The sequence below is a fragment of the Phacochoerus africanus genome, chromosome 6 (genome assembly GCF_016906955.1).
Source record: "Phacochoerus africanus isolate WHEZ1 chromosome 6, ROS_Pafr_v1, whole genome shotgun sequence".
Taxonomy (NCBI): Eukaryota; Metazoa; Chordata; class Mammalia; order Artiodactyla; family Suidae; genus Phacochoerus; species Phacochoerus africanus.
The window spans coordinates 107,509,337-107,534,685 of record NC_062549.1 but is presented as its reverse complement, the minus strand read 5'-3'; the positions used below and the strand labels follow the sequence as shown (position 1 = coordinate 107,534,685).

At 42.3% G+C, this 25,349-nt stretch overlaps 1 protein-coding gene across 2 annotated transcripts in view; it reads left to right on the top strand.

Moving 5' to 3' along the window:
- The first annotated feature begins 5,689 nt into the window (after window positions 1–5,689).
- The window catches only part of MAGI3 (membrane associated guanylate kinase, WW and PDZ domain containing 3), a 239,671-nt gene continuing 220,011 nt past the window's right edge, over window positions 5,690–25,349 (top strand). For both annotated transcript variants that reach the window (XM_047784968.1, XM_047784969.1), the window contains exon 1: window positions 5,690–6,559. In XM_047784968.1, the coding sequence (XP_047640924.1) occupies window positions 6,244–6,559 (316 nt within the window). In that variant the 5' untranslated portion in view covers window positions 5,690–6,243. The remainder of the gene's footprint in view (window positions 6,560–25,349) is intronic.

The window sequence follows — 25,349 nt, the reverse complement described above, 5'->3', positions numbered from 1 at the left end:
CCTTTACTGGTGATGGAGGTCAGGACATGCTACCCGAAAATCTGGCAGCTTGGCATATGGAATATTTTAAGCTGAAGAAGTTTAAGGATACCGGCAGAAGCAGGAGTTCTCTCTGTCCCCCTGCCTTTCATCCCTGAAGCAGTGCATGTGACTCTGAGGTGACAGATGCTCTCCCTGTGCCTGAAGGGAGGGCACACCCTCACATCCAAGATGGACAGATAATGGGGAAGAATCTGAGCAAACAGCTCTGGCTAAATTCCCCCATTTACTACACTTAGCTCGTCCTCTTTGCCTTATCACATCTCACCACTTCTTTCAAGTCGTCCTTAATAGTGTGAAAACACTCAGCGTTACCATGTCTTCTGGTCTTCATTTCCTTATGAAGGCTCTCATGTCACATAAAACTTAAAGAAATGTCTATACTTTTCTCCTATTAGTCTATCTTGCCCAGTCTAATCTTCAGATCCAGCCACAGACCTTAAGAGGGTTGAAGAAAACTCCCTCCCCTGCACTGTCGTCTTCCCCATGAAAGAAGGGACCTTGTAAATTTGTTCATTGCTGTCAATCAGCACCTAAAACAATGCCTGCTCCTAAGAGGCCCCCTCCTTCTGTTTTTGGATGAAAGCATGAGTGTTTGGTCACTAAAGACAACATGCCCAGCCCAAGGGGGATGTAGCAGTGAATCACAAAGGGATCAACTCTCAAGGATCTTGAGGTCTACCGGAAACGAGAACACAGAGACAACGTGCTTTTGATTCTAGAGAAGGACACGATGATGTTTGGCTGTAGGAAATCCAGGCTGGCCTTGAATCAGAGGTTACATGTAAGCTGAAAGATGGGTATTTTGGTATTTTCTGTTTGATTCAGTGATCTCTTTGTCCTGCTTTTTCTGACAAACTTGACATCTGACTACTTAACTAGCCTCCCTTTCAAAGCCTGTTGGCACCGCACTTGGTTCTGAACATTCTTGTTCTGCGAATTTGGGCCATGTGCATTTGGTCACTTGGAGGTAAGTGTACCTCTGGGCAAAAATGCATGTTTCTGTATGAAACACAGTAATACAAATTTTAACAATAAATCTGTCAACCCAAAATAAAATTTTCCATGTAATGGCTTTTAGAAGTGAGCATATTCTAGCATGCGCATGCAAATTAGCCCATAGGCCTAGGCAAATAAAAATGCTAATAAAATGTAAAGATACAATAAAATATTAATCCTGAATTCAGTTAGGCTATTAATGTTAGGCTGCATTACATAGCTCATTTCCATAATACAGGTAAACATGAACATTTTCTAAGGCGGTGAAGGATTTTGTGGATCAGAATTTTTATAACTCAAGATGATTTTATTATAATCTGTGGAAATAAAAACAGGATAAATGATCCTGTAGTCTATACAGAAGGCAAATATTTGTTTTTATCTTTGCCCCCACTTCTCCCCCACCGTCTGCCACCTTAATACTTGAGAATGACTTAATCTTAAATATAATTTTGATTTACTGTTTCTAGATTCAGGTTTCCCTGAAAGAAATAGAAGCTAAAAATAAATGAGGCGTTGTCATGGTGGCTCAGCTGAAATGAACCTGACTAGTATCCATGAGGGTGTGGGTTCAATCCTTGGCCCCGGTCATCTGGCACTGGCATGAGCTGTGGTGTAGGTCACAGATGCGGCTCAGATCTAGCATTGCTGTGGTGTAGGCCGGCACGTGCAGCTCCAACCCCTAGCCTGGGAACTTCCATATGCCGCAAGTGCAGCCCTAAATACATACATAAAAATAAACAAATGAAATAGAAATTTCTCCGTGCAATTGCTTTGCTTTGGCACAGAGCCATGCACAACTCCGGGGGCACAATTCACAGACTCTGGTGTGAGCGATGTCCCTGGAGTTGTTGGCACACAAACCTCCACATGCTGCAGCTCTGATGGTGCAGAGGAGGAGCTACACACAGATCACTGGGAAAATTTGGGGATTTATATTTGCCATTTTGAAGCTCTTTACTTAGAGGGTTTATTTAACTCTCAAGAACACTCGGCAGAGTATTCTAAAACAAAACTTTCCACCTTGCCGAAAACCACGTGTATGATATGTGTGTATGTATGTAATATATATTATACATATTTATGTATGTATGTGTATACACATATGAACCAAATCAAGCAATCTCTCATCTTCACATTTGCTAAGAAACACCCTCCACCCCATGAACTGTGTCCAGATATTGTGCTGCCAGGCACTTGATCTGACAATGGATCCCCCCAGTGAGCAACAAAGGGGAAATTAGCTAAAAGTATTTCATTACTCTTTGCATCTTTGGTTTAGGAAAGGCCATTGGCCAAGTCCAGCCAATAAACTGGAGGGGAAATCTTGCTGGGGGCCTTTGGGAAAACTCTCCTGGATCTACTAAAAGGACTGAGGAAAGGAGACACTTCTTTCAGTCATTATATTGTTATTTGGAGCCACTGCAGCCTTCTTGGGACCTAATTCACATATGCTTCCTATTGAAACACCTCTATGTTTTTCACTAGAGATTAGATGGATAGAGTTAGCTCATATTCAACTGTATCATTTATTTTTTAAGCCAGGTTCCATATTGTTTAGCTTATTAATATTCCTAAATGGAAATCACAATGAGTAAGCCAATCATTAGGTTTGGGAAACAATGATGAATGTATGATCTGATTATTTGACTAGGTGCTGTTTTAGAGAGACACTTGCAATGTGACTCGGTTTAATTATGCAGTAATTTCCAGAATAGTATCCTATCAGCATCGATTCACTGGGGCGGGCAGCTTATTTCTAGACTATTTAAAGACGGAACCTAGGCTTACTAAGATGGGTGAATTTAATATTTATGGAGTTATAAGGGTAATTAGCAATGCTTTGGGCCTCGTCACAAATACTACTATTTAGCACAAACTAAAATGATTTGAAGGTTTATGTGCCAGACTCTACGTTAAGTGCTTGCTTTACTCAAATAGCTCCATTCAGTTCTTACAACTCAGGTGGGCACTGTTATTGTACTGATTTTGTGGATGAAGAAACCGAGGTTAGGCAAGATAGTTTCCTCAGGATCTCAGAGCTGCTGGGTAGGAAACCTGAGATTTGCAGTATGACTCCAGAGTTCGAGCTCCTGATCACTGCAGTTTTCTAAGAGTCAGTGTAACTTAAGCTTGGTTGAAGCATGTGGCAGACCCTGTTGGGTGCCCCCTTGGCAACTATTCCCCCCTTCTCCTCTGAAGCAGAACTCCTATTTTGCTTGGGAGGGACACATTAATAAATGGTGGCAATCCCATTTTCGTTTGTCAGGCGGCATGTGACCATTTTCTGGCCAAGAAGGGTGATTCTACATGGGGGGGTGGGGAGAGGCACAGTCTGGGGTTTTTCTTCATAAAAACAGTGGTAGCATTATGCCTTTCCCTCCCTTCCCATTGGACAATGACCTCTGAGGATGTGATGTTTGGAACTGTGGCAGCCACACTGCGATCAAGAGGTGATAAGCCTGGAGATAAAAAGATGGATGGTAGAGAGCAGCTACAAAAAGAGCCTGGGTCCTTAATGACATGATAGTGTTGCTTAACTAATGCTGACACTATATCTGAACTTGTTAAAAATGTAACATGTAACCTCATTCTTTAAGTTACCCTTAGATATTCCATTCCTTGTGGCCAAATGTATTCTGATGGCTACAATCTGGGCAGGGAAAGATGTTTTCCCAGAGTTGCTGCCAAAATAAATGAGGTGGAGGTTATCAAGATTTCATGCAGGAATCTGTTGGTGTAGGTGGTAGTTCAGAAAATACTTCAGCCTTGTCTCAGCTCTGGGTAAATATGAGCAATCCATGTGATGCCTGTGCTGGATCTTTTCCCTTTTTCTCTTCAGATGCACTGCTTCCTCTTCTCTGTGTGATTGACTGATAAGGACTGTTTCAAAAGGCTCTCTTGCCCTCTGGCTTCTCTTGGATTTGGCTCTTGGGATGCACCAGCAGGAGGATGGAGGAGGGAGGTGAGTGAGAGAGAAATCCCCCAGCTTTGTCCTTGGGTGATTACTTAGGCTGACTGCATCCCTTGACTGAAGGTCACAGGCTCCTATCATGTGGCCCTTTCTGTGCTGGGCTTTGGTAACTTCCCTTTGCCTTCGCAGATCTAGAAGCTCATAGCCCCAGGGTTCCACACTTCCCTTGTGGTTTCCCACACCCTGTCCGCATTGGGTAAGTACCTTTTGTTTCCTGCCTGGGCCTGGACTGATACAATGGTGTTAAAAAAAATCACTGCAGCTTTTGAAGCGTGGGCCAGTCTATCTGAGATGTGGTGAGATTCTGTGGAGCTATTCACAGTTTAAATAAGGGCTTTCCCCAACCATTAAAGAGAGATGAGACTACATAAATGTCATACTGCAAAAGTGAAAGTATCATAGCTCAGAGAAAACACTTTCCACCTGAGGATAAGATGTCAGAGAAGGCTACTTGGAAGAGATGGCATTTGGGCTGAGGATGGATAGGATTTTTACAAATACAAAGACAGGGGAGAGTTGTGAGTCAAGCTGGGGAGGAGAGAAAGCTCAAGAAGAATTCCTGAAAAATTAGTGCTGGAAGGGATCTAAGATGTCCTTTATTCACTGTTGTCCCTCCACCTTCTTTACAGGCGAGTAAACTTGAAACTGACATTTGGCCAAGGTCAAACAGCAAGTAAGAAGCATGCCAGGACTCCAACCCAGCTCTGCTAGCTACTAGGCTGGTTCCTAATCCATCTTCTGCCTCCACCCCACCCTACCTCACCTCAAGCAGTCTGCTTACTCGTCAGTCTCTCCTATTAGGCTTTGACCTCCTTGAGGGCAGGATCTGTGTTGCTTATCCTTGAACCTCAGAAGATAGCACAATTTCTGACATAAAGTCCACTTCCTCCTCCTCCTCCTCCTCAGCTAGCAAATGGTAAGGCGTACCCACCCTTTGCCAGGCGCTATACTGATATTTTACATGCACAACAACTTGGAGGGTGCTATAGCTCAGAGAGGTTTAATTTGCCCGAGGTCACACAGCAATATGTAGGATTCTACCTTCCATCAACCGGGACTCCAGAGTCCTTGCCTCTACGGGTGTGTAGTAACTTATGTTGCATGGATGAACGAACGAGAAACATCGACTCATTCTAAGAGGTTGGCTGTAACCGGCCACCCCGAGGCCCTACCACCCCTGGCCTCAGCCTCAGCACGTCGTCTCCCCAGCGAAGTACACCCGCTAGCCTCTGCGCCCCGGACTGAATCCCAGACTCCGCCCCCGACTCCGCCCGGCTCTGCTGCCACGCCCACACCTCGGGGAGTTGGGTTCTTCCTATCCAAGGGTTCGCCCAGTTCCAGCGGCTGCACGTCTGGCCTCTCTCGCTCCTGCGGACAGCAGCTGGTCCCACTCCCCTGCCCCTCCCTTTGCCCTCTCTCACTCTTCAAACTTCTTTTTTCCACCCTCTTTAAACTTCAGTCATCCTAGTGCCCGCCTCCTCCACTCCCACCAGCCAATCGGTAGTTCTCTCTCGTCGGTGGTCCGCCCCCTGCCCACCGGGGACCAATCCCCGGTAAGGGAGTCGAGTGCTGGGGCTCGTTCCCAAGCGCCTGGTCAGTGACGGCAGCGCGCTGGGCGCCGCGCGGCGGGAGGGGGCGGGGCTCTGGATGAGGGATGGGCGAGGGCGGGGGGAAGGGAAGAGGGAGGAGGAGGTTGCGGCGGGTTTGAAAGCGGCAGTTTCCTGGCAGCTCGGGCAGGCGTTGGTCTCCGCGCTCCAGCTCCGCAGCGGCCGCGATCGATCCTGCGACGGGTCTACGCGCGCTTCTGCGCGCCCCCGACGGATTTTTTCCTTTCCGGCTCTTCCCTCTTCACCTCCCCGCCCCCTGCTTCAGCCTTTCCCGCCGCTCCGGCGCGGAGCCCGGGGGCCAGCCGTCGGCTGTGACCCCGCCCGAAACCCCTCTGGAGCCGCCCGGGGACAATCCCCTTCTCCTTTCTTCAGCCTAACCCAGGGTGGCCCTCGCGGATTCCGGCCAGCCCCGGGGAGCGTCACCGGGAGGGCGTCCGAGGGGCGTCTCGGAGCTTGGAGCGGCCCGGCCCCCAGTGGGCTGTGGTCGGTGGGGGGGGTGCCGGAGCGGTGAGGCCCCCCTCGCCGGGTTGCGCGGGCCGCCCGGGGTCTCCAGGCTGAGAGGGGGCCGGAGCGGCACCCCTGCCGCCTGCGCGGGGTCCTCCCCATGGTGCAGCGGGGTTCGGGATGTCGAAGACACTGAAGAAGAAGAAGCACTGGCTCAGCAAGGTGCAGGAGTGTGCGGTGTCCTGGGCCGGGCCCCCGGGCGACTTGGGCGCCGAGATCCGGGGAGGCGCGGAGCGCGGCGAGTTCCCCTACCTGGGGCGGCTCCGCGAGGAGCCCGGTGGGGGCACCTGCTGCGTTGTCTCGGGCAAGGCGCCCAGCCCGGGGGATGTGCTGCTGGAGGTGAACGGGACGCCTGTCAGCGGGCTTACCAACCGGGATACCCTGGCTGTCATCCGCCACTTCCGAGAGCCCATCCGTCTCAAGACTGTGAAGCCAGGTACGCTGGCCCTGCCTTTATGTCTCGGGGGTGGGGGGAGCCCGGTGTGGGTGTCTGGGGAGTAGCCGCCCCACACCCGCTAGTCGTCCAGGGTGTGCAGAACTCCCTGTCGAAGGGGTGGGGTGGCGGTGGGTGATTCCCATTTTGCTGGTAGGAAAACTGAGCTATGGCTCGCCCGGGCTGTCATGGGATGGCCACCAGGAGCTGGGTTTCCTTAATTTGTAGCTCCGTCTCCCACCGCAGTTTTTGCTTGGAGGAAAACCCAGGCTTTTTCTGCTCTCCTTTGTGGAAAAGGTCCTCACGATTGTAATATTTTCTTTGGAACAATCGTCCGCATTTTCAAATAGGGAAAAAGATCTTTACTATTGAGGCACTGGGTGCCAAGGTTACCACCTAGTGTATCTGAAAGGGCTTATCTGCTTCAGTGTTTCTTGCACACTAGCAACACCTCGGAGCTGACAGCCTAACTCTTGTCAGCCCAGGTGGTTCAGGTGTCTGGGTGCCGATGGTGTACAGTATGCGATTTGTGCCAGAATGGTGTGTTCTTGCAGGAAGCTGTGAATAGTCTAGGTTTCCAAGGAAGACCTAGGTGCCTCTTGGAGTAAAATCTCTTGTAAATCTTTGGTTTTACAGAATTTTGTTGAAGTGGTGGGTTTCAAAGGCCCCCGTTGCCCTGGTGTCTTTTAAAATCTGCTGCAAAGCTCGTTACGTTTATGGCATACTTGCCAGTTTCAAAGCATTGATCAGACTGCGTACAGTGAAATCTGATAGGAGGTAATAGCTCCCTTGTATTTGTTGTCGACAGCATCGCTTCGTTTCAGCGTTGGTAGAATGGGGTTCAGTTGCATGAGATGTTTGTAGGGAAGAGAATTATGGCTACAGCGTTATTAGATATCAGACTACTTTTGCTGAATGTGCTCTACTGGATATACGGTGCATCAAAACATAATGGGCTGCTTAATTATGACTTGGGCTAGAACAATTAGTCCATACCTTCACTGCAAGATGCTAGAAAATTCTGGAGAGAAATCTAACATGTTATCTTCCTCACATTTCTTTTTTTTTTTTCTCCTTTCTCAGCTCACTTTGGAAATCTCTTTAATAGTCTAGGCTTGATGGGAACATGATGGGTTTTGATGCAACATCCATCTGTGTGTATTGTGGACGTGTACACACACACACTCACATGTCCCTGCAATCTTATATTAAGATTTTCTTCATATGGTCGATTCCATCCCATTCATTTTAAGCTTACGAGTTTAAGTGAGGTTGTCTTTTTGTTAACTTAAAAAACTTTGGTAGACTTTGAACATCATTTTCTGTATGTTTTTTTGAATTCAAAAATTCTTTTTTAAGTCAAACTTTTAGAGCCATATGTGAAGAGTAGAGGAAAGCTTCTGGGACTGTAATTTAGCCAGTCAGGCACTCTCTGTAATATTCAAAATACTATAAACCAGCACTTACTGATCTAAGGGCAATTTAGTTCAAATCCCATGAGTCAGGGAATAATGAGAACATTTGCATCATTGCTTTGTGTCTTGTTTTGATGCATTGGAGGCATAATTAGAGGCATATATGAGAGTATGTATAACTTATTTTCAAAAACTTTAAAAATTGATAGACTAAGGGAAAGCGATATATTCTCAGGTTACTGTGATTCTTTTAGAAGACTGGAGAAATGTGTCTTTCATTGATATTAGTCTGGTCTGTATGTTAGACATTTTCTCAATCTTTCTAGAAAACTTAAGAAAATAATTCAAGGTTTAGAGTTTATTCTGCGATGTTAATTAACTGTTAAAAAAAATCATATGTCCCAGAATGTAGATGACATTTTTATAGTAATAAAAATTTTCCCTCTTGCATACTGTCCTATTTTAAATGTTAGCCAAAATAAAGCGTACTGGGTATAGCACATTTTGTAATTATCAAGAATAAACGTTCTGAAACCTACACCTATTTTTTAAATATGCATTCTGCTTCAACAATTTCTAAAGGATACTGCTGTATGTCATCTGAATTAATATTCTTGTTTCTAAGCATGTCATCTGAATTAATATTCTTGTTTCTAAGCAAGTTGTTAATCTCTTAAAAAAACAGTATTCTTTGTTTCTTAATAGCCTCATGTTAGGCATTGTATCAAATTGCTTTCTTTTGTTTCTCATTTTTTAATACATTGCTTTCTTAAATGGCTTTATATAAACAACATTTGCCATAAAATAGCAAGATTTTTGCCAGTTAAGCACATGACTTTGAAAATTAGAAAGTAAGAACCCGAAGTGGTTATTTGTAAAACTGAGTGTGTTTTAAAACAACATATGTGTTATCTCCAGAGATGACAAAGATTCTGTACTGTTGGGATTAAATTTGAAAAAAGTATGAACACGCAGAGTAAGGGAATTTAAAAAGGAACTTGAGCTGAAAATTGGGGTTCCCCTTCCCTTTTATCTAAGTTTTGTGAGAGAAATGGATTTTTTCAATTTAATATGGTGTGGTTGAGTGTACTTAGCACTCTGTCTCTTGTCTTGATTAATAACTTTTTATTAAACTATATGTGTGTGTGTGTATATATATATATGATGGCATTTAGAAACTAGCACCATGTAAATTCAGCCCTTCCTGGAAGGTGGGGAATGATCTCATACTGTATTCTGACAAAGTCCATGGTGGAAGGATGAGCAGGACGTAGGATGTGACCGGCGTAGCACTGTTTCTTTCTTAATTTCTCTTTTCATCTAGGAGATGTTACAGGGAGCTCAGCCAGAGCCAGTGCCATCATCCAGTTCATTTAGTGAGGGTTCTTTCTGGCAGTGACTGTCTTTAGCTTTGACTTAAGGGCTTATTGATTCATTTTCTTTTGTTCTAATCTTTAATGGAGATTTGAAAGTAACTCTTTAACGTAAGTTTCCTAATTCTGAGTCTTTTGTGAGAGAATTAGGAATTTCCTACTGAATTCTTCTTGTTAGTGTAATACTTAGTTCTTTTCTGCGCCACCAAATTCTTGGCCCGGCTAGTCACCTGTTTCTTAACTACAACCTTGACATTTAGCTTTCTGCAAGGAGAAAAGTTTTCACTTGAATTTGAACTTTGTCTTTTCCCTGTAGTAAAGGAAGTTGAACTTTGGCCCTCTGATGGAATCGTTTCATGATAATAGTCCCGGGACTAGGATTCGTTTCTTTGATTTTTACTTAAGGGTATATTTTTAAACAATTTCTGTCGTGATTAATGATAGAAATAGTTAATTTTGTTGAAAATTCCCCAAACTATGATTGTGCAGAGTTGTATGGAATATTTGCTTCATAGACCTTAAACACGTGTTTCAGTGGTTGTAAATTATGTGGGCTTTATTCCAAAGATCAAGTATTGATGCAGTAAGTACATGAAATCATTGTCTGCGCCATCATCATGCACGCAGTGCATTCAGCTACTCCGTCTGATACTGAATCTAGAGATGAAAATCAGGAGGAACAGGGTTTCAGGGTGTTAAGCAAAAGCTAATTTGAAACAGATCTTGTTTAAAGCTCATTAAATGTAGGTAAGAGTCTTTGCCACTGACCCTTTGAGACATCCAGTTTATAAGGGAATTTTGTTCAAATGAGCACGTTCCTAGAAGTACTTTTCCCACTGGTGAAGAAGTTCCTAAATGCTTTTAAGTAAGGATGTTTATTTCATGTCAATACCGAAGACTTCTACCCCTTTCTTCTTACCTTTTGTGTCTTCTTGTTAGTCTCTTTGGTTCAGCAGGTAGTGTGAGATGGTTGTTAACATTTAAAGAAGGGAAAGGTGAGAGGAATTAGAGTTAATTGCTAGCCTCCCAGGTTTGCAATACAAAAAAAATTTCCTGTTACCTTTTCTTTAAAGAAACTAGAAGACTGAGTGAGGCAGCCCCTTTGTTGGGGAAGATGGCTTCAAATTTTGAAAAATCTTAAATTTTAGACTTTGTTCCTTTTTCAAAATTTGGTTACAGTTTTTGGGTCCTCACGTCGATTTGAATAACTCAAGGTTTGGTTCTGGATTCTGTTCATCGGCACCTTCAGTTCATCTGACTCTTGGCCTTATACCCCAAAGGAAGGACCAAAAAACTCTTAACATTTGGCCCTTTCAATTTTCAGATCATTTTTATTTTATTCAGTTTAATGCTTAAACTGGTTTTTGTGGAACATAACTCTGTGTTCCCGAGGAATATAAATTGCTTTTCTTCTGAGATTCTGGCATGTACTTTATAGCGCTTCTTGTGATGAGGCAAATTTCAGTGATTTTTTTTTCCCCCTTCCCCCTCCTGGTCGTGTTGACCATAAATTGATGGTAAAAACAAATGTACATTTGTTCCAGCATCTGACTTCTGAAGTCAGTGCATAATCCCCTTAGGTGAATAGTTTCATATATTGTCTTTGCTGTATATCCCCTAAGTGCTCTGTAAATTTTGTAGGCGCTAAGTGTGTGGGGAGTGTGTTGTAGGATAACTTCATTTTGATGAACCACTTCAATATTACCGACCAATTTCAAGTCAAGTTTTGGTTGTGATTTGACAGAGGTAAGTGTTTTGGTACTAAAGACTAAAACTATGTCTTCTTTAATTAATTGTTTTTATTTCTCTTTTAAAATTCTGCAAAATTATCTCCTTGCACTGTTAGATTTTGGTAGAGAGAACAAACGGCCTTAATTTAAAATTGTTCCCGGAGTGCCTGTCGTAGCTCAGTGGTTAACGAATCCGACTAGGAACCATGAGGTTGTGGGTTCGATCCCTGACCTCGCTCAGTGGGTTAAGGATCCGGCATTGCCCTGAGCTGTGGTGTAGGTTGCAGACGTGGCTCGGATCCTGCATTGCTGTGGCTGTGGTGTAAGCCGGTGGCTACAGCTCTGATTAGACCCCTAGCCTGGGAACCTCCATATGCCAAGGGTGCGGCCCTAGAAAAGGCAAAAAGACAACAACAAAAAAATAATAAATAAAATTGTTCCCAAGGGTAAGATTTTCAGTTGCCCGGAGGCTGGTGTTGTGAGAGACTTGTTTGTATGGGAAGAGTGACAAGTTCATTGCTCTTCTCCTTGAACAAATATTATTCTCTTTATAAAGAGAAAGTTAAAAGTTCTATTACTGGCACACATTAATCCTCTCCTCAAACATTTAGTGGTGACCCTATCGTGTGATCTAGTCCTGGTAATATAAAAACATAAAATGCAAAAACAAGTTAGAAATGGCCTTTGTCTTCAGGAAGCTCAGAATTTATTGGGAGCTTTATGATGCATTGGTAAGTAATACCTGTAGTAAGGATTTTACTGTTTGCACTTTTTTCTTAGTACTTAAACAAAACCCTTTAGGTAAGTTTTGCTATGAATTTTGGTGGAAACTAATTAATTGGCTGCCCAGCAGGCTGTTCTAAAAAGTGATACGGAGTTGCATCTCAGAGAGAAAGAGTTTCTCTAGTCCTTACAAAAAGAGGGAAATCAAATATAAACAAAATTATCTTTTGAGAAGTTCTCAAATTCCCACTGTGGTGCAATGGGATCGGTGCCTCTGGAGTGCTGGGACAAAGGTTTGATCCCCAGCACGGCACAGTGGGTTAAGGATCTGGCATTGCCACAGCTGTGGTGTAGGTCAAAACTGCAGCTCTGATCTGGTTCCTGGCCTAGGAACTCCATATGTCATGGGAAGGCCAAAAAAGAAAAAGAAAATTGCCATTAAAATACACTGTGTTGTATTCTATTTACAAGGTGTTTGATGATATGTATTTTACTGTATAATGTATTTTATACATTGTGTTTGTATTGTACCATTTTTAGGATGAGTCTTATATGCCCCCTTTCCACCCATGCTGGAACCAATTGCTACAGGTTGGTTGAACACCAGATGAAGTAGTTTGCTTGCGATAAAGTGCTGTATTTTACAAAAAAATGCTTGTCATTTAATTGGGAGAAATGAAATGACATAGTGACGCTATGGATGTTAAATGTATACATGAGGTAAAAGAAGGGTTTCATTCTTTTCTATGTTTTGTTGGAGTCCTAGCCTTCAGCCCTTACTTGGATGGTTGCAAAGGGAATTATGAAGAATTTTGAACTTGGTGTGTCTTTGAAAGATGGATATGTTGTGGTTGAGTGAAATTGAGATTTTCTGAGTAGTAGGTAAGAAGCAGAGGAGGAGCAAAACAAGGGGCAACAATGTTCAATAAAGAAAGGTCTACACTGTAGTCTGTGCTGTAGTTTTTGTGTGTGTTGTGTGGGTAAAACTTGATTTTGCCTGAAAGTGTAAAACCCACATTATAGAATAATTGGAAAATATAGGGAAAATCATATTGTTTAAATGTGTAGGTAGTTCCATTATGAAGTGTCTCCTATGATTTTTTTTTAAATTAGAACTTGAAATCTTTTTTTTCTTCTGTAAGTAATGCTAGGAAGGTACTTACTGCTGTTTCCACTGTCAGCCTTACTCAACTCAGCGTGTAATACCATGAGTATTTTTATTTAACCCGTAGTGTAGCTTGAATGTTACCATTAGTACCATACTTCATGGCTAATAGGCTTTCTTGGATTGCTTTGGATGCCTAGCCAATTTTATGGGAGAACACGATTGGCTAGTCTAGTGAAAAGGCAACTGAAAATATATTTCCACCTTAACTTTGCCTTCTCTTTTGTTAGAGGCACAGTTGACTGACTTCCGTTGAAAAGGGTAGCACCATTATTTCTCCATTGCCCCCCAACCCCAGGACTTTAATCCTTAACGCACCTGCATTACAGTGGTTCCCAGGAGCATTTCTTCCCCTCCCCTCCCCATTTCAGACATCCCAGCACGGCCAGGCAAGCATGGACTGCATTTTGAGGACCATAATTTGATTTGTGACATATCCTAATACCTGAGAAAGGACAGACTATTCTCATAAATTGTACTTTATTAACACTTCTGGAGTTCCCTGGTGGCTTAGGGGGTTAGGGATTCCACGTTGTCACTGCTGTGTTTGGGTTGCTGCTGTGACACGGGTTCAATCCCCAGCCCCAGAACTTCCGCATGTTGGGGGTGTGGCTGAAGAACAAAACAAAGCAAAACACTCATATTGGACATATTGCTTTAGAGACTCAGTAAGAAATACAGAGGGTTAAGCTTTTTTGTTCTAATTTATTAGGGGTTTAGGGTTTTTAATATTATGGAATGGGAATTGTAAGGAAACTTTGCTTCAGACGAATAATTAGGATCCATTCTATTTAGAAGCCTCCCTTCTTTTCATTTTGGGTATGCAGTGTGAACAGTAATGGCTCTACTTAATTAAAATTTTCAGGCATCTTGGGCTCTTTGCCATTTTTTTTTTTTTTAACAGAGAATTTTAAACACAAAATTATTTTTCTTGCTTCAGGGAAGTTTGTGAGAGGCTACTGTGTATCTCGTTGTTCTGACTGGGAATTACATGTGACTGTGAAAAATGGGATTTTACTATACATGGTGGAATTTAACAGAAGTTAATTTTATGAAATGAAAATACTCCAAAAGGAAGGAAAAAATAGGCATTTATTAATAAATGCTTGATTTCTGAATTTAATCAAATGGAATTATGTTAAAATGGCTTTGTTTTTTCCTCCAAGAAAGTGATTTTTTTTTTTTTCTTTTTAGGGCTACACCCTTGGCATATGGAGGTTCCCAGGCTGGGGGTCGAATTGGAGCTGCAGCTGCTGGTCTGCACCACAGCCATAGCAATGCGGGATTCGAGCCGCATCTGCAACCCACACCAAAGCTCACGGCCACAGAAACTCCAAGAAAGTAATTTTTTAAAAAGTGCACTTTAGGGAGTTCCTAAACTGGACCAGTAGGTTACAAACCCGGCTAATAACCATGAGGATGTGGGTTTCATCCCTGGCCTCGCTCAGTGGGTTGAGGATTCAGTGTTGCCGTGAACTGTGCTGTAGGTCACAGGTGTGGCTCAGATCTGGCTTTGCCTAGGCCAGCAGCTGCAGCTCCGATTGGACCCCTAGCCTTGGAACTTTCATATACCGCAGGTGTGGCCCTAAAGAGCAAAAAAAAAAAAAAAACTACTTTAGTGGATTGGTACTGTATCACTCTTCAGATATGGTTATCAAGTTTGCAACAGGTTATCTTGTGATATGTAGCTTAGATTTCAGCAGGAAGGGAAAGACATCCCCAACTCACATTGGTTTCTGTATTTGTAAGGATTCTGTACCAAGAATCCTGACAGAACCACTACTGGAATTAGTGGCTAAAAAGAAATGTATTGGCTTATGTACAGGAAAACCCAGTAAGAACGAAACAGTTCTTGAGGACTGTTGTTTGACTCTCTTTTGCTCCAGGTTTGCTTCTTTCTGGGCTCCGCGCTGGGTAGCAGGAAAGGTGGTTTTCAGCCCTCCAAGTCATACGCTCCTTAAAGCTTCTCATCTTCTTTTTTCTTTTTTTTTTTCTTCTTTTTTTCTGGAATTCAAGAACAAATCAGATCTCAGGCAGAGACTTTGATTGGCTTTGTGCCCATCACAGACCAGTTGTGGGGAGAGGGCCGTGGGGTATGTGATTGGTCAGGCCTGGGGGACATGTCCACTCTTAGAGCTGTGGGTATAGAAAGCACAGTGTGATGAATGACTATATCCAAACCCCAAGGTACAGGGGAGGGAAAGTTCCTCAAAAGACAGATGCTGGGGAGACAGCACTGCAGGAAATAGCCTCTTTTAAAACATTTAATCTCTCCTACTTTGAAGCCAGCAGCAGTACACGGTTGTCATAAAGCTATCATTTTTCAAGACCAGATATTGGCTGTAAGACCACAACTGAGGCATTGATTTTACTCACATATTTTGCTTAAATATTGTCATTTTGGATGTTTTTGTCTAAAAACTGCTTTTATGTAAACGCCAGTTCTTTAAAAAATTGCAGTGTTGATACCTTGACGTGCATAATGTAAAAGTGCTGCTTGCAGTGTTTCTTCCGTCTTTGAACTTTTTTGTATCACATAAGATTCTCTAAATTAATGCAGCTTATTCTTAAGTAGGTAGAATACTTTGGAGGATCATTTAATTATTTTTGGCATTTGAGGAAATAATTATCAGTCTAGTTAATGCAGTTTTTAAAACTTCATGTTGTATCATTTTGAGAATGAAATTCTAAACCAGTTGCTTCTAAGATGTTTTGCTTTTACAGCAACGGTCTTTTAAAACAAATGGAGACTAAATATTTATTGTATTATTTCTTAGGGCTCCTTAATAATACCTTTTAACCATGATTTCTAGGAACTACTTCACTGACTCTAACTTTGAAACACTGCCGAAGAGTGAAATGTGAATCTGTTTAAGCACCAAAAAAGTTATTGGCCTTTGTAGGATAAAGTCTTCACCTTTCTTAAGTGCTTTCCTGCCTCCACTGGGGGAACAGAGGTATTATGGTGGCTGAAAGAGAGGGGCAGGTACCCAGAATACCTTTTATTTGTATATTCTAATTACTATGTCAATGTCTTCAATTTTGCCCTAAAAACAATGTTAATATGAACCTTCAGTCGGTGTATGACATTCATAGTAAGAGTTGGCAGTTTTGTCAGGTGTCTGGTGGGTGAACTTCAGTGCGTGGTAAATGTTGGCAGGTTATTGGTTAATACGTTTAATTGTGCGTGAAACAGAACATCCGTGGAATTGGGTGTGACTTGTCAATACGAATCGCAGCAGGGACTTTGTATCTTTAGATGAGCTTATGTCCCTCTTGGAGTATCTCTAGACTGTATTTGGGGAATTATTGCTCCTACTGAAGAAGGCTGTTAGGACCAGAGCATCAGAGCTCTTGAGTATTAATTCTCTGTATTAAGTCATGAAGTGTGTTAATACAGTCTTCGTCACAGGGCTATAGTTTAGCCTGCCTCTGTAGCTTTTGGCAGAACACTTTGTCAAAATATTATTAATTTTAGCTAAGGATACTATTCACTAATTCAGTGTTTGATTTAGGTTGGAATGTACATGCTAATGACAGATTCAGTTCCCTTTGAATAGAGTAAGATTTGCTAATGAGAACTGTCTCACGGTGTAATGCTGATGAGTGAAATGACACATCACCCTCCCTGTGGTGGCAACGCTGAGTTAACGACCTTGCTCTAAGTCTCATAGGAACATTGTGACGTGGGGACTTGTCATGGTAAAGCCAGCTGCCGTTTACTCAGTCACGATCGTACGTTAGGGCGTCATACACCTGTCTCATTTGGCTTATAAGAACATGTGTGTTGACATGCCTGTATTCCTGTAAAAAGCGCATGTATTGTTATTCTCCGTCAGTCAAGGGTTATCATCTCCTTTTTACACCTGACAAAACCGAGGTTTGGAAAGATGAACATGCAGGTCACACAGACTCACAGGGAAGACTGAACTGAAACAGTTTTGAATCTTCCTTCTTGCAGACAGAACATTATTTCATTATATCTGAAAAATCTCCCTTACTTCCCTTTTCTCTATTAAAAGGAAAACCCCCACAATTCTGAATTGTCTGAGTGGGTGTTAAATGCAAGTAAAACACTGGGCAAGGACTTAAAATAAAGGCTTCATTGCTTGGTTCTGTTTCTAAACAAAGTTGTGGCAATGCAGTTGGATCTGTACAGCTTGACTGCATGATAAAGCAGTTGTTCCCAAGAATTACTAATCAAACAGAAAGGCCGCCTTAATTCTGGCTACCTTTGTAAGAAAATATCTTCAGCAGTTACGTGTTAAAGCCCAGATACTTCTAGGGTAAATATGCTTGTGAAAATTGTATACTTGATACTGGAAAGAATATCTTGTGCTTGTGTTTCCTGTGCACTTGGTCTAAAATTCTCTCCCTGGGGAGGGGTGTGTTGGCACACTCATCTTGAGAGACATAGCCTAGAAAAAGTTCTGAAGAATGTAAGATGTTTTGGAATTAGGAATTTTTAGTAAGTATGCAGACTCTGTTCAAAGTATACTTGGTTTAGATAGAGCTTAAGCTAGATAGAAGAATAACTCATTGTATTCAAGTCTCCCTTCTTTTTTCTAGCCTTCAAGTACCACCCAGCAAGGTGGTTCCCTTGAAGAGGTGGTTAAGACAGGCTGTGGCACCTTTTTGGTCTTTAAGTGTTTCGGCTGTGAAGTGTTCTGTTTGGGTTTAAAGTCAGTCCCTGAGCTGGAAGGGAACTGTAGCAATCCAGCCAATACTCTGTCTGCAGATAAATAAGTTGAGGTTTAGGAATGACAGACTAACACTGCTCAGGAGTCCTACCATGAAGCTGGCAGAGCAGGGACGAGGACTCAGGTTCCTTTTATTGTTGGGGTTTCTGGCATAAGAATTTCTGTAAGAAATCCATGAAAGAAGAATTAGCCTCGTTAAACCTACTCTGTGTCTTGATGAAATCCGCATTCTTTTGGCATTAAGTATCGCATGCTGACTGCTGACTCAGCGTGTTGGGCCATCAGCATGCATGAGTGTCATCAGAGGCAGTGGAAACCCAGAAGCTGGAGCACAAGAGAGAAATGTAATCACGTGCCGCAGGTTTTCAGGGCATTTTTAGCCTTCCATGACGCTGTAGCTTACGGTTAGATTTAAATCATCAGAAAATTGTTAGCTGGTATAACAGCTGAATACTTAAGTATTTTTTGCTGTTCGTTGTTTTAGCTTTGACAGATTATTTTCCTATCAGAAAGATGGTTCACTATACTTGCTGGAGAGTCCCTGTGAGTGGGTGCTGCCGTAGGGCAGGCGGCTCTTGCCATCCTGTCCCTGCCCCTCCTTGGGGAGGTGGTGAGCGCGTCTGATTTAGAACCACCTCTACTTTGATTTCTCTCCCCCTCCACTGCCTAGGGGGTGTGGGGGGAAGAGGCGTTTTAGGGCCAGGGACTGCTCAGGTGTGTGGCAGATGTCAGGCACCTTTGGTTCAGGGTCCTTGAGCTTGTCTGGCTGTAATGAGAGTTGACGTGTAACTGCAGTGACTGAGGGACTATGCCCCTGCTGGCTACGGAGCAAGTAGATGTCTCAGGTCACGGAGGGCTGGCCGCAGCGGGGGAGAAGGTGTCACCTATGTGCGGCAGACTGAAGAAAGGGGCTTGAGGTGGCCGTTCTGGGGAGACTGATGGGAATGGTGGCATCTAGCTTGGACCCTTTGTATGTCTGTGCAAGAACAGCAGGAATCTGTCTGTGTGCAGTCACTCTAGCATGTGCTCCTTGGCAGGATCCGTCAGGGTTCAGTGCAGGAAACAGAATGGATGTCATGCAGGGCATTTGTTGCTTAGGGAAGCTTTGGAAGAGCTGGAGGGCTGGGCTGCAGGGCAGGCCTCTGAGAATGACTTCCAGGATGCCTTGGGCCACCTCGCCCTGGGAGCTGCCACCTCTGCCACAGTCAGGAAAGTGGCAATCAAGAGATTGCCGCTGAAACCACGGCTAGAAAATAGCACTGTCGCAGTGATCAAGGAGGTCACAGCAGCCACTGCCGTTGGCATCATAACTGCTTGAAGTGAGAAATTTAGCGTCTGGCCACTGCTGTGACAACTTCTCCTTGATGCCTATAACTAGGGACTAGACATCGGAATGCTCAACCTGGCACTACTGCTCCTGCCACTGTCCCTCAACACCCTAGAAGCTGGAGACTAGATCTTGACATGTCTGTGACCCTCTTTGCTCGCCGAAAGCAGCTAAAAGCCATAGGCTGATAGGGGCCTGCTTTACTGCTGCCTTCTGTATTTTGTGTCCTGCATCTTAAAGGTAGAAGCAAATTTGCATTCTGAATACTGGAGGTAAAGGAGTCTGGAAAATAATAGTTTTTAATTTCCCAATCTCTGCTTTTTAGGAAGGCATACTGTAAGGAGGTGGATGCTGAGTGCATCTTATTAAATATAGTATTTAAAATACAACATAGCCCTTTCTTGATAACTCACTGTCGTTTCTGTGAGCTGCTTTTTCTGAAATGGCCTGTAGTTAGAATGATCTCGGGCTGATGGGTTTTTAACATCTGTAGTGATCTTTTTGTACTAGGTTAGCTTGTGTCTGTCCTCTCAGCCGTCATCTGCCGTCTGTGTGCTGCGACATCTGTGTTTTATATCACTTGATCTCAACCTTCTCTGCAAGCCACAGGCATCCAGGGCAGGGAAGGCACCTCATCGGAAGCAACCAGTTCAGAAGCTGGTCAGCAGCATATGATTTCTGTGGCTTAAAAAGATGAATGGGGCGGGTGAGAACCTTTGCTGGGGATTTGAACTCAGACAAAAAGGAAATGATTTTCTTTTCTTTTCTTTTTTTTACTCTTTATTTTTTACCTGTTCATAGCTAGACTTTATTTTAAATATTTCTAAAAATTATAGTAAATTTGCAATGTGTTAGTTTCAGGTGTACAGCAAAGTGGTGCATATATTTTTATTCTTTTTCAGGTTTTTTTTCCATTGTAGGTTATTATAGGATATTGAATATAGTTCCCTGTGCTATACAGTAGGTCCTTGTTGGTTATCTGTTGTATATATAATAGTGTGAATATGTTAATCCCAAACTGCTAACTCTCTCCTTCACTTTCCTATTTGGTAACCATAAATTTGTTTTCTATGTCTGTGGGACTATTTTTATTTTGTAAATAACTTCATTTATATAATTTTTAAGATTCCACATATAAGTGATATCATAGGAAATCTGTCTTACTCTGACTTAATATGATAATCTCTAGGTCCATCTGTGTTGCTGCAAATGGCATTATTTCATTTTTTATGGCTGAGTAATATTGCATCATATAAATACACCACATCTTTATCCATTCATCTGCTGATGGACACTTAAGTTGCTTACGTGTGTTGGCTATTGTAAACAGGGCTGCAGTGAACATTGGGGTGCATGTATTTTTTCTTTTCCCTCAGCTTGACTGAACTATTTTTTCATTTTTTAAAGTTTTATTGAAGTACAGTTGATTTACAATGTTGTGATCATTTCTGCTGTACAACGGAGTGATTCTATTATACGTATACACACATCCATTCTTTTTCAGATTCTTTTCCCATATAGATTTTCACAGAATGCTGGGCAGAGTTCTCTGTGCTATACAGCAGGTCTCCTTTGGCCAGTCATTCCACATACCACAGTGTGCATATGCCAGTCCCAAACCCCCTGTCCATCCCTCCCCCCATCTGTCTGCTTTGGTAACCATAAGTTTGTTTTCAAAGTCTGTGCGTCTGTTTCTGTTCTGCCAGATAAGTTCATTTATATACTTTTGTTTGGTTCCACATTTAAGTAATAGCATATCATGTTTGTATTTGTCTGATTTACTTCACTTAGTGTGATAATCTCTAGGACCATCCATGTTGCTGCAAATGGCATTACTTCATTCTTTTTTATGGCTGAGTAATATTCCTCTGTGTGTGTGTGTGTGTGTGTGTGTGTGTGTGTGTGTGTGTGTACCCCACATCTTCTTTATCCATTGATCTGTTGATGGATGTTTAGGTTGCTTGCTTCCACATCTTGGTTGTTATAAATACTGCTGCAGTGACCTTGGGTTGCATCCTGTCTTTTCAAATTAGAATTTTCTCTGGATATATGCCCAAGAGTAATTTTCTCTGGATATATGCCCAAGAGTGGGATTGCTGGATCATATGGCAACTCTATTTTAAGTTTTTTAAGGAACCTCTGTATTAGTCTGGATAGTGGCTGCATCAGTTTTCAATTAGTTATTGGGGCTTCAGCTGAGAGGTTTGGCAGTGATGAGCCAGAGGGTTGGCTCTATTATTTTATGAGATTGTTAAGTTTTCTGAAATTCTGTGAGTTAGTTGCCTAAAATAGCCATTGAAGAAAAAAGTTGATGAAATTATAATTAAATTGTATTTAAAAGACAGGTACTTATTACTCGAAATTAATGTCTTGGAATTTTTCAGCGTTGGTGAGGTATACTTAATAAAATTGTATTATATTGAAGGTGAACAGTGTGATGATTTGATAAGCATATATATTGTGAAAGGATTCCCACAACTGAGGAAATAAGTGAGGAAACACCTCATGTATTTCTTTCTTTTTTTTTTTGACAAGAACACTTACCTCTCTTAGCAAATTTCAGTTATACAGTATAGTATTATCAGCTACTAGTCACATTAGATCCTCAGACCTTATTCATCCTCCAGCTGAAAGTTTGTACCCTTTACCAACCTCCCCTGCCCTCTGCCAGGCCGAGGCAACCAGCATCCTACTGTTTGAGGTTGTGGTTTGTTGGTTTGTTTAGATTCCACGTCATCACCTATTCACTTCACTGTGTTGTACTAGCGTCTGTGCCCGCGTGTGTCTTTGCATCTCTTCTGTGTGGCAGAAACACTACATCATGGTGTGCCACGGCCCTACCCTCCCAGCTGTTTTCACCCTTGTCACGGCTGTGGTGGGAGTTGTCAGCATTTACCAAGCACACCCCTGGTTGTGGGGGTGGGGAGGGAGAGCCGAGGCTGAAAAGGCCACGCCGAACCGTGTGCAAACTACATTTCTGGGAGAAGAAACTGTGAGTAATCAGAGAAACCTGACACATGACGGCAGGCTGCGTGGTGTTAATAGCAGAGCACTGGAGGGAAGGGCCAGAGGCGCCTCTTCCCAAGATCCAGAATCATTCTGGAGTCATCGACAGCTCCAGTTGCAAAAGGTCCAACCCTGTTTTATTCCCTGTCCTTGGAATTATGTGAAATGGTGAGTTCCTGTGTTACCAACCTTAATGAAACATTCTGGAATTTTATTATGTTTACATATAATAAACATGTAAATTTTTTTTTTTTCTTCTCCTGAAGGGGAGACAGCATGTGAAAAGTTTGGGTTCAGATTTTCTGGGATAGAGAGACGTGTGATGTATGAGAATTTCCTAGGTGAGGGGGCTTATGACTTGGGGGGTTTGGTCCATACCCTTCCCCCAATACGTTTTACGTGAGAATAAGATTGCAAACTTCATGAAGGGGTGACTATTATAAATATACATATTCATGTAAATGTATTAAAAATAGTTTGTGGTATTTTTTCACATATAAACAGTACACAGACGCTTGTAGTTGCTTGTACACAGAGTGGCTTGTTATTTTGTAAATGCCCCAAGCCTCAAGGCCAGAATCCTGGGCCGTCGGTATCTTTCTCTCTTCCTGTGGCTCCTGCCTGTGCTCTCAGGAATGGCCAAGGTGCCGACCCTAGATCTGGACCAGCTGTGTGGGTAGCTCACAGCCTCAGCCCGATCAGTTGCTCTCTTAGCTCATTGTTCCTGTTTTGTTTTCTCCTTTCCCTGATTGCTTCTCCCATGCTTCTCTGCTTTCCAAAGAAAAAAACAGACCTTGTAGTGATCCTGGAAGCCAGTGTGGTGCTCATGAACTTCTCCCTGGTGGATTGTCGGGTCTCGGGGTCGGATGTCAGCCTAGGGTGGCATGCTTCTGTCGTCTGTCTGTTAGGTGTGTCCTTGCACAGATGTTCCGCAGCTGCTCTTTATCCCCAGAACGTGTGTATATATGTTTCGTTTTGTGTTTTCCCTAGTCCTGGGTTTGGAAATATTCCAGAAGCCTGGTCTCTAGATAGCTAATATCTTGCTGTTTATTTGATATCTTTGTTTTGGAAGTTCAAACTGGACTGCTTTTAGTAAACCAAACTCTTTTAAAAAGTCATTAAAAAAGATAGTGGTTGGAAATAGATCTTTGAAAGGCCAGTAGATAATCACTTGGGATGATTTCTTACTAAATGAAAGAATAAAAAATTGTGTAATTGTGGCACATTAATCCACCACCAAAGTGCTGTAACGCAGATGAGAAATTCATCAGCACTTTTCATATATTAAGGAACCTCTTATAAGCAAACAATATAGAAATATTTTATTGTTACAAAAATGCTAAATGAGACTATGTGTAATTTTTATTACCTGCAGTTTGTGAACTTTTCACCTCCTGAGATACTTTTTTTTTCTCCATAATGGTCACTGGTAGTGATTGAAGAAGCATCTGTAAAAATTAAAAGGTCATAGCTCTTCTGTGGTCCCTTTCGGACTTTGGGGGCTTGACTAGATGAGGGGTGCTGATGGTGACCCCCTCTCTTTAAGCAGTGGTACAGCCTCACCAAGACAGTCATTAACTACTCGGGACAGTTTTCCTGGAAGAACAGTTGTACTAGAGTCTAGTGGTCAACCTACACCCCTTAACTGAGGTCCTTTCTTGCCCAGGGTTTTTACACCAAGTTGCTGTAGGAATCTTTTCACCAGGGGAAATAAGAGTACCTGTTTGTTGTTATTTATTTGCTTTTTAAAAAATAATGTAAGTAAATAGAAACACAGGATTTGAAACAGGTAATTTTACTTTATATTTTATTATGCTGGTAGACATAATAAAAGAAGAAATCATAACCTCCAACCCATCTTTTGGTCCAATCTAAATGGATTTTTAGTGACATTTAATGGAATTTCATTATTATTTTAATCACGACATTTGTTTGTAACAGGTTTAGAATATTTACGATTTGGGATCACCGACCTAATAATTATATTTCTCATAATTATGAAGCTGTTAATTTACCTGTAGAGAAAAGACAGTCCTGGAGAACTGGGGCCAGAAAGAACATGGTCCTTCTTATTATTAAGTATCAGAAATACACTTGTGTCCATTTTAAATAATATCGTGACAAGTTGGAAGTTTGTAACTTCAGTTAATAATGCCATATATGCCAAGGTATATGTTATGTGTTGAATTGTGTGCCTCTCAAAGTTTGCACTGCCATTTAGAAATAGTGTCTTTGCAGACATAATTAGTTAAGATGAAATCCTCCTGAGTAGAGTGGGCCCTTAAGACAAGAAGACACCATTGCATGAGGGGAGAACACCATATGCCTGTGGAGGCAGATGGAAGGGCTCCAGCTCCAAGCCTAGGAGTGCCAAGGATGGTTGCCCATTCCTAGCTCCTGGTAGTGGCCAAAGACAGATGCTACCCAGAGTCTCAAAGCATGGCCCTGCTGACACCTTGATTTTGGACTTCTAGCCTCCAGAACTGTGAGAGAATAAAATAAAGTTCTGTTGTTTTAAGCCACCTCGTTTGTGGGACTTTGTTATAGCTGCCCCAGGAGCTATACATATATATATATATATAATGTATATTATATATGTATGTGTATATATTATAATGATGAATATATTCATGTTATTTAAGAAATATCTCAGCTTATTAAAATTGTGATCTTCTTTATAACATATTAAATTGTGGATTAATATGCTATGGGTAGCCAAATACTTTTTGTTTCTTCAGCAATTAATGTGGTAGACGACACAAGCTGATTGCCGTATAAATTCCCTAAGGCTCAAGGGCTGCAATATTATAGAGAAGGTGATGTCTCTTTCTTGCAACAGTTTCCTGGCTCATGACCTCTGCTCAACACTATCAGTCCAGTTTAACTTGCCTTTAGGTGGACTTTTTTTTTTTTTTCGTCTATTTAGGGCCACACCTGCAGCATATGGAGGTTCCCAAGCTAGGAGCTGAATCAGAGCTGTAGCTGCCGGCCTACACCACAGCCACAGGAATGTCAGATCTGAGCCACGTCTGTGACCTACACCATAGCTCACGGCAATGCCAGATACCTAACCCACTGAGCGAGGTCAGGAATCAAACCTACGTCCTCATGGATACTAGTCAGATTTGTTTTCTGCTGAGCCATGATGGGAGCTCCTAGGTGGATCCTTTAAAAAGGTGATATGTAGATGTTATACTTTTATTATGAAAATGAACAGCTGAGAGCTAAACCTATTTTTCAGTGCTTTAGCTAAGATAGGAAAGGAAATGAAATTTACTTTTAAATAACTAAAAATTTTTTTTTGTTTTTTTAAATGAGAGATGAATTTTAAAATCATAAATTAAGAAATTAGTG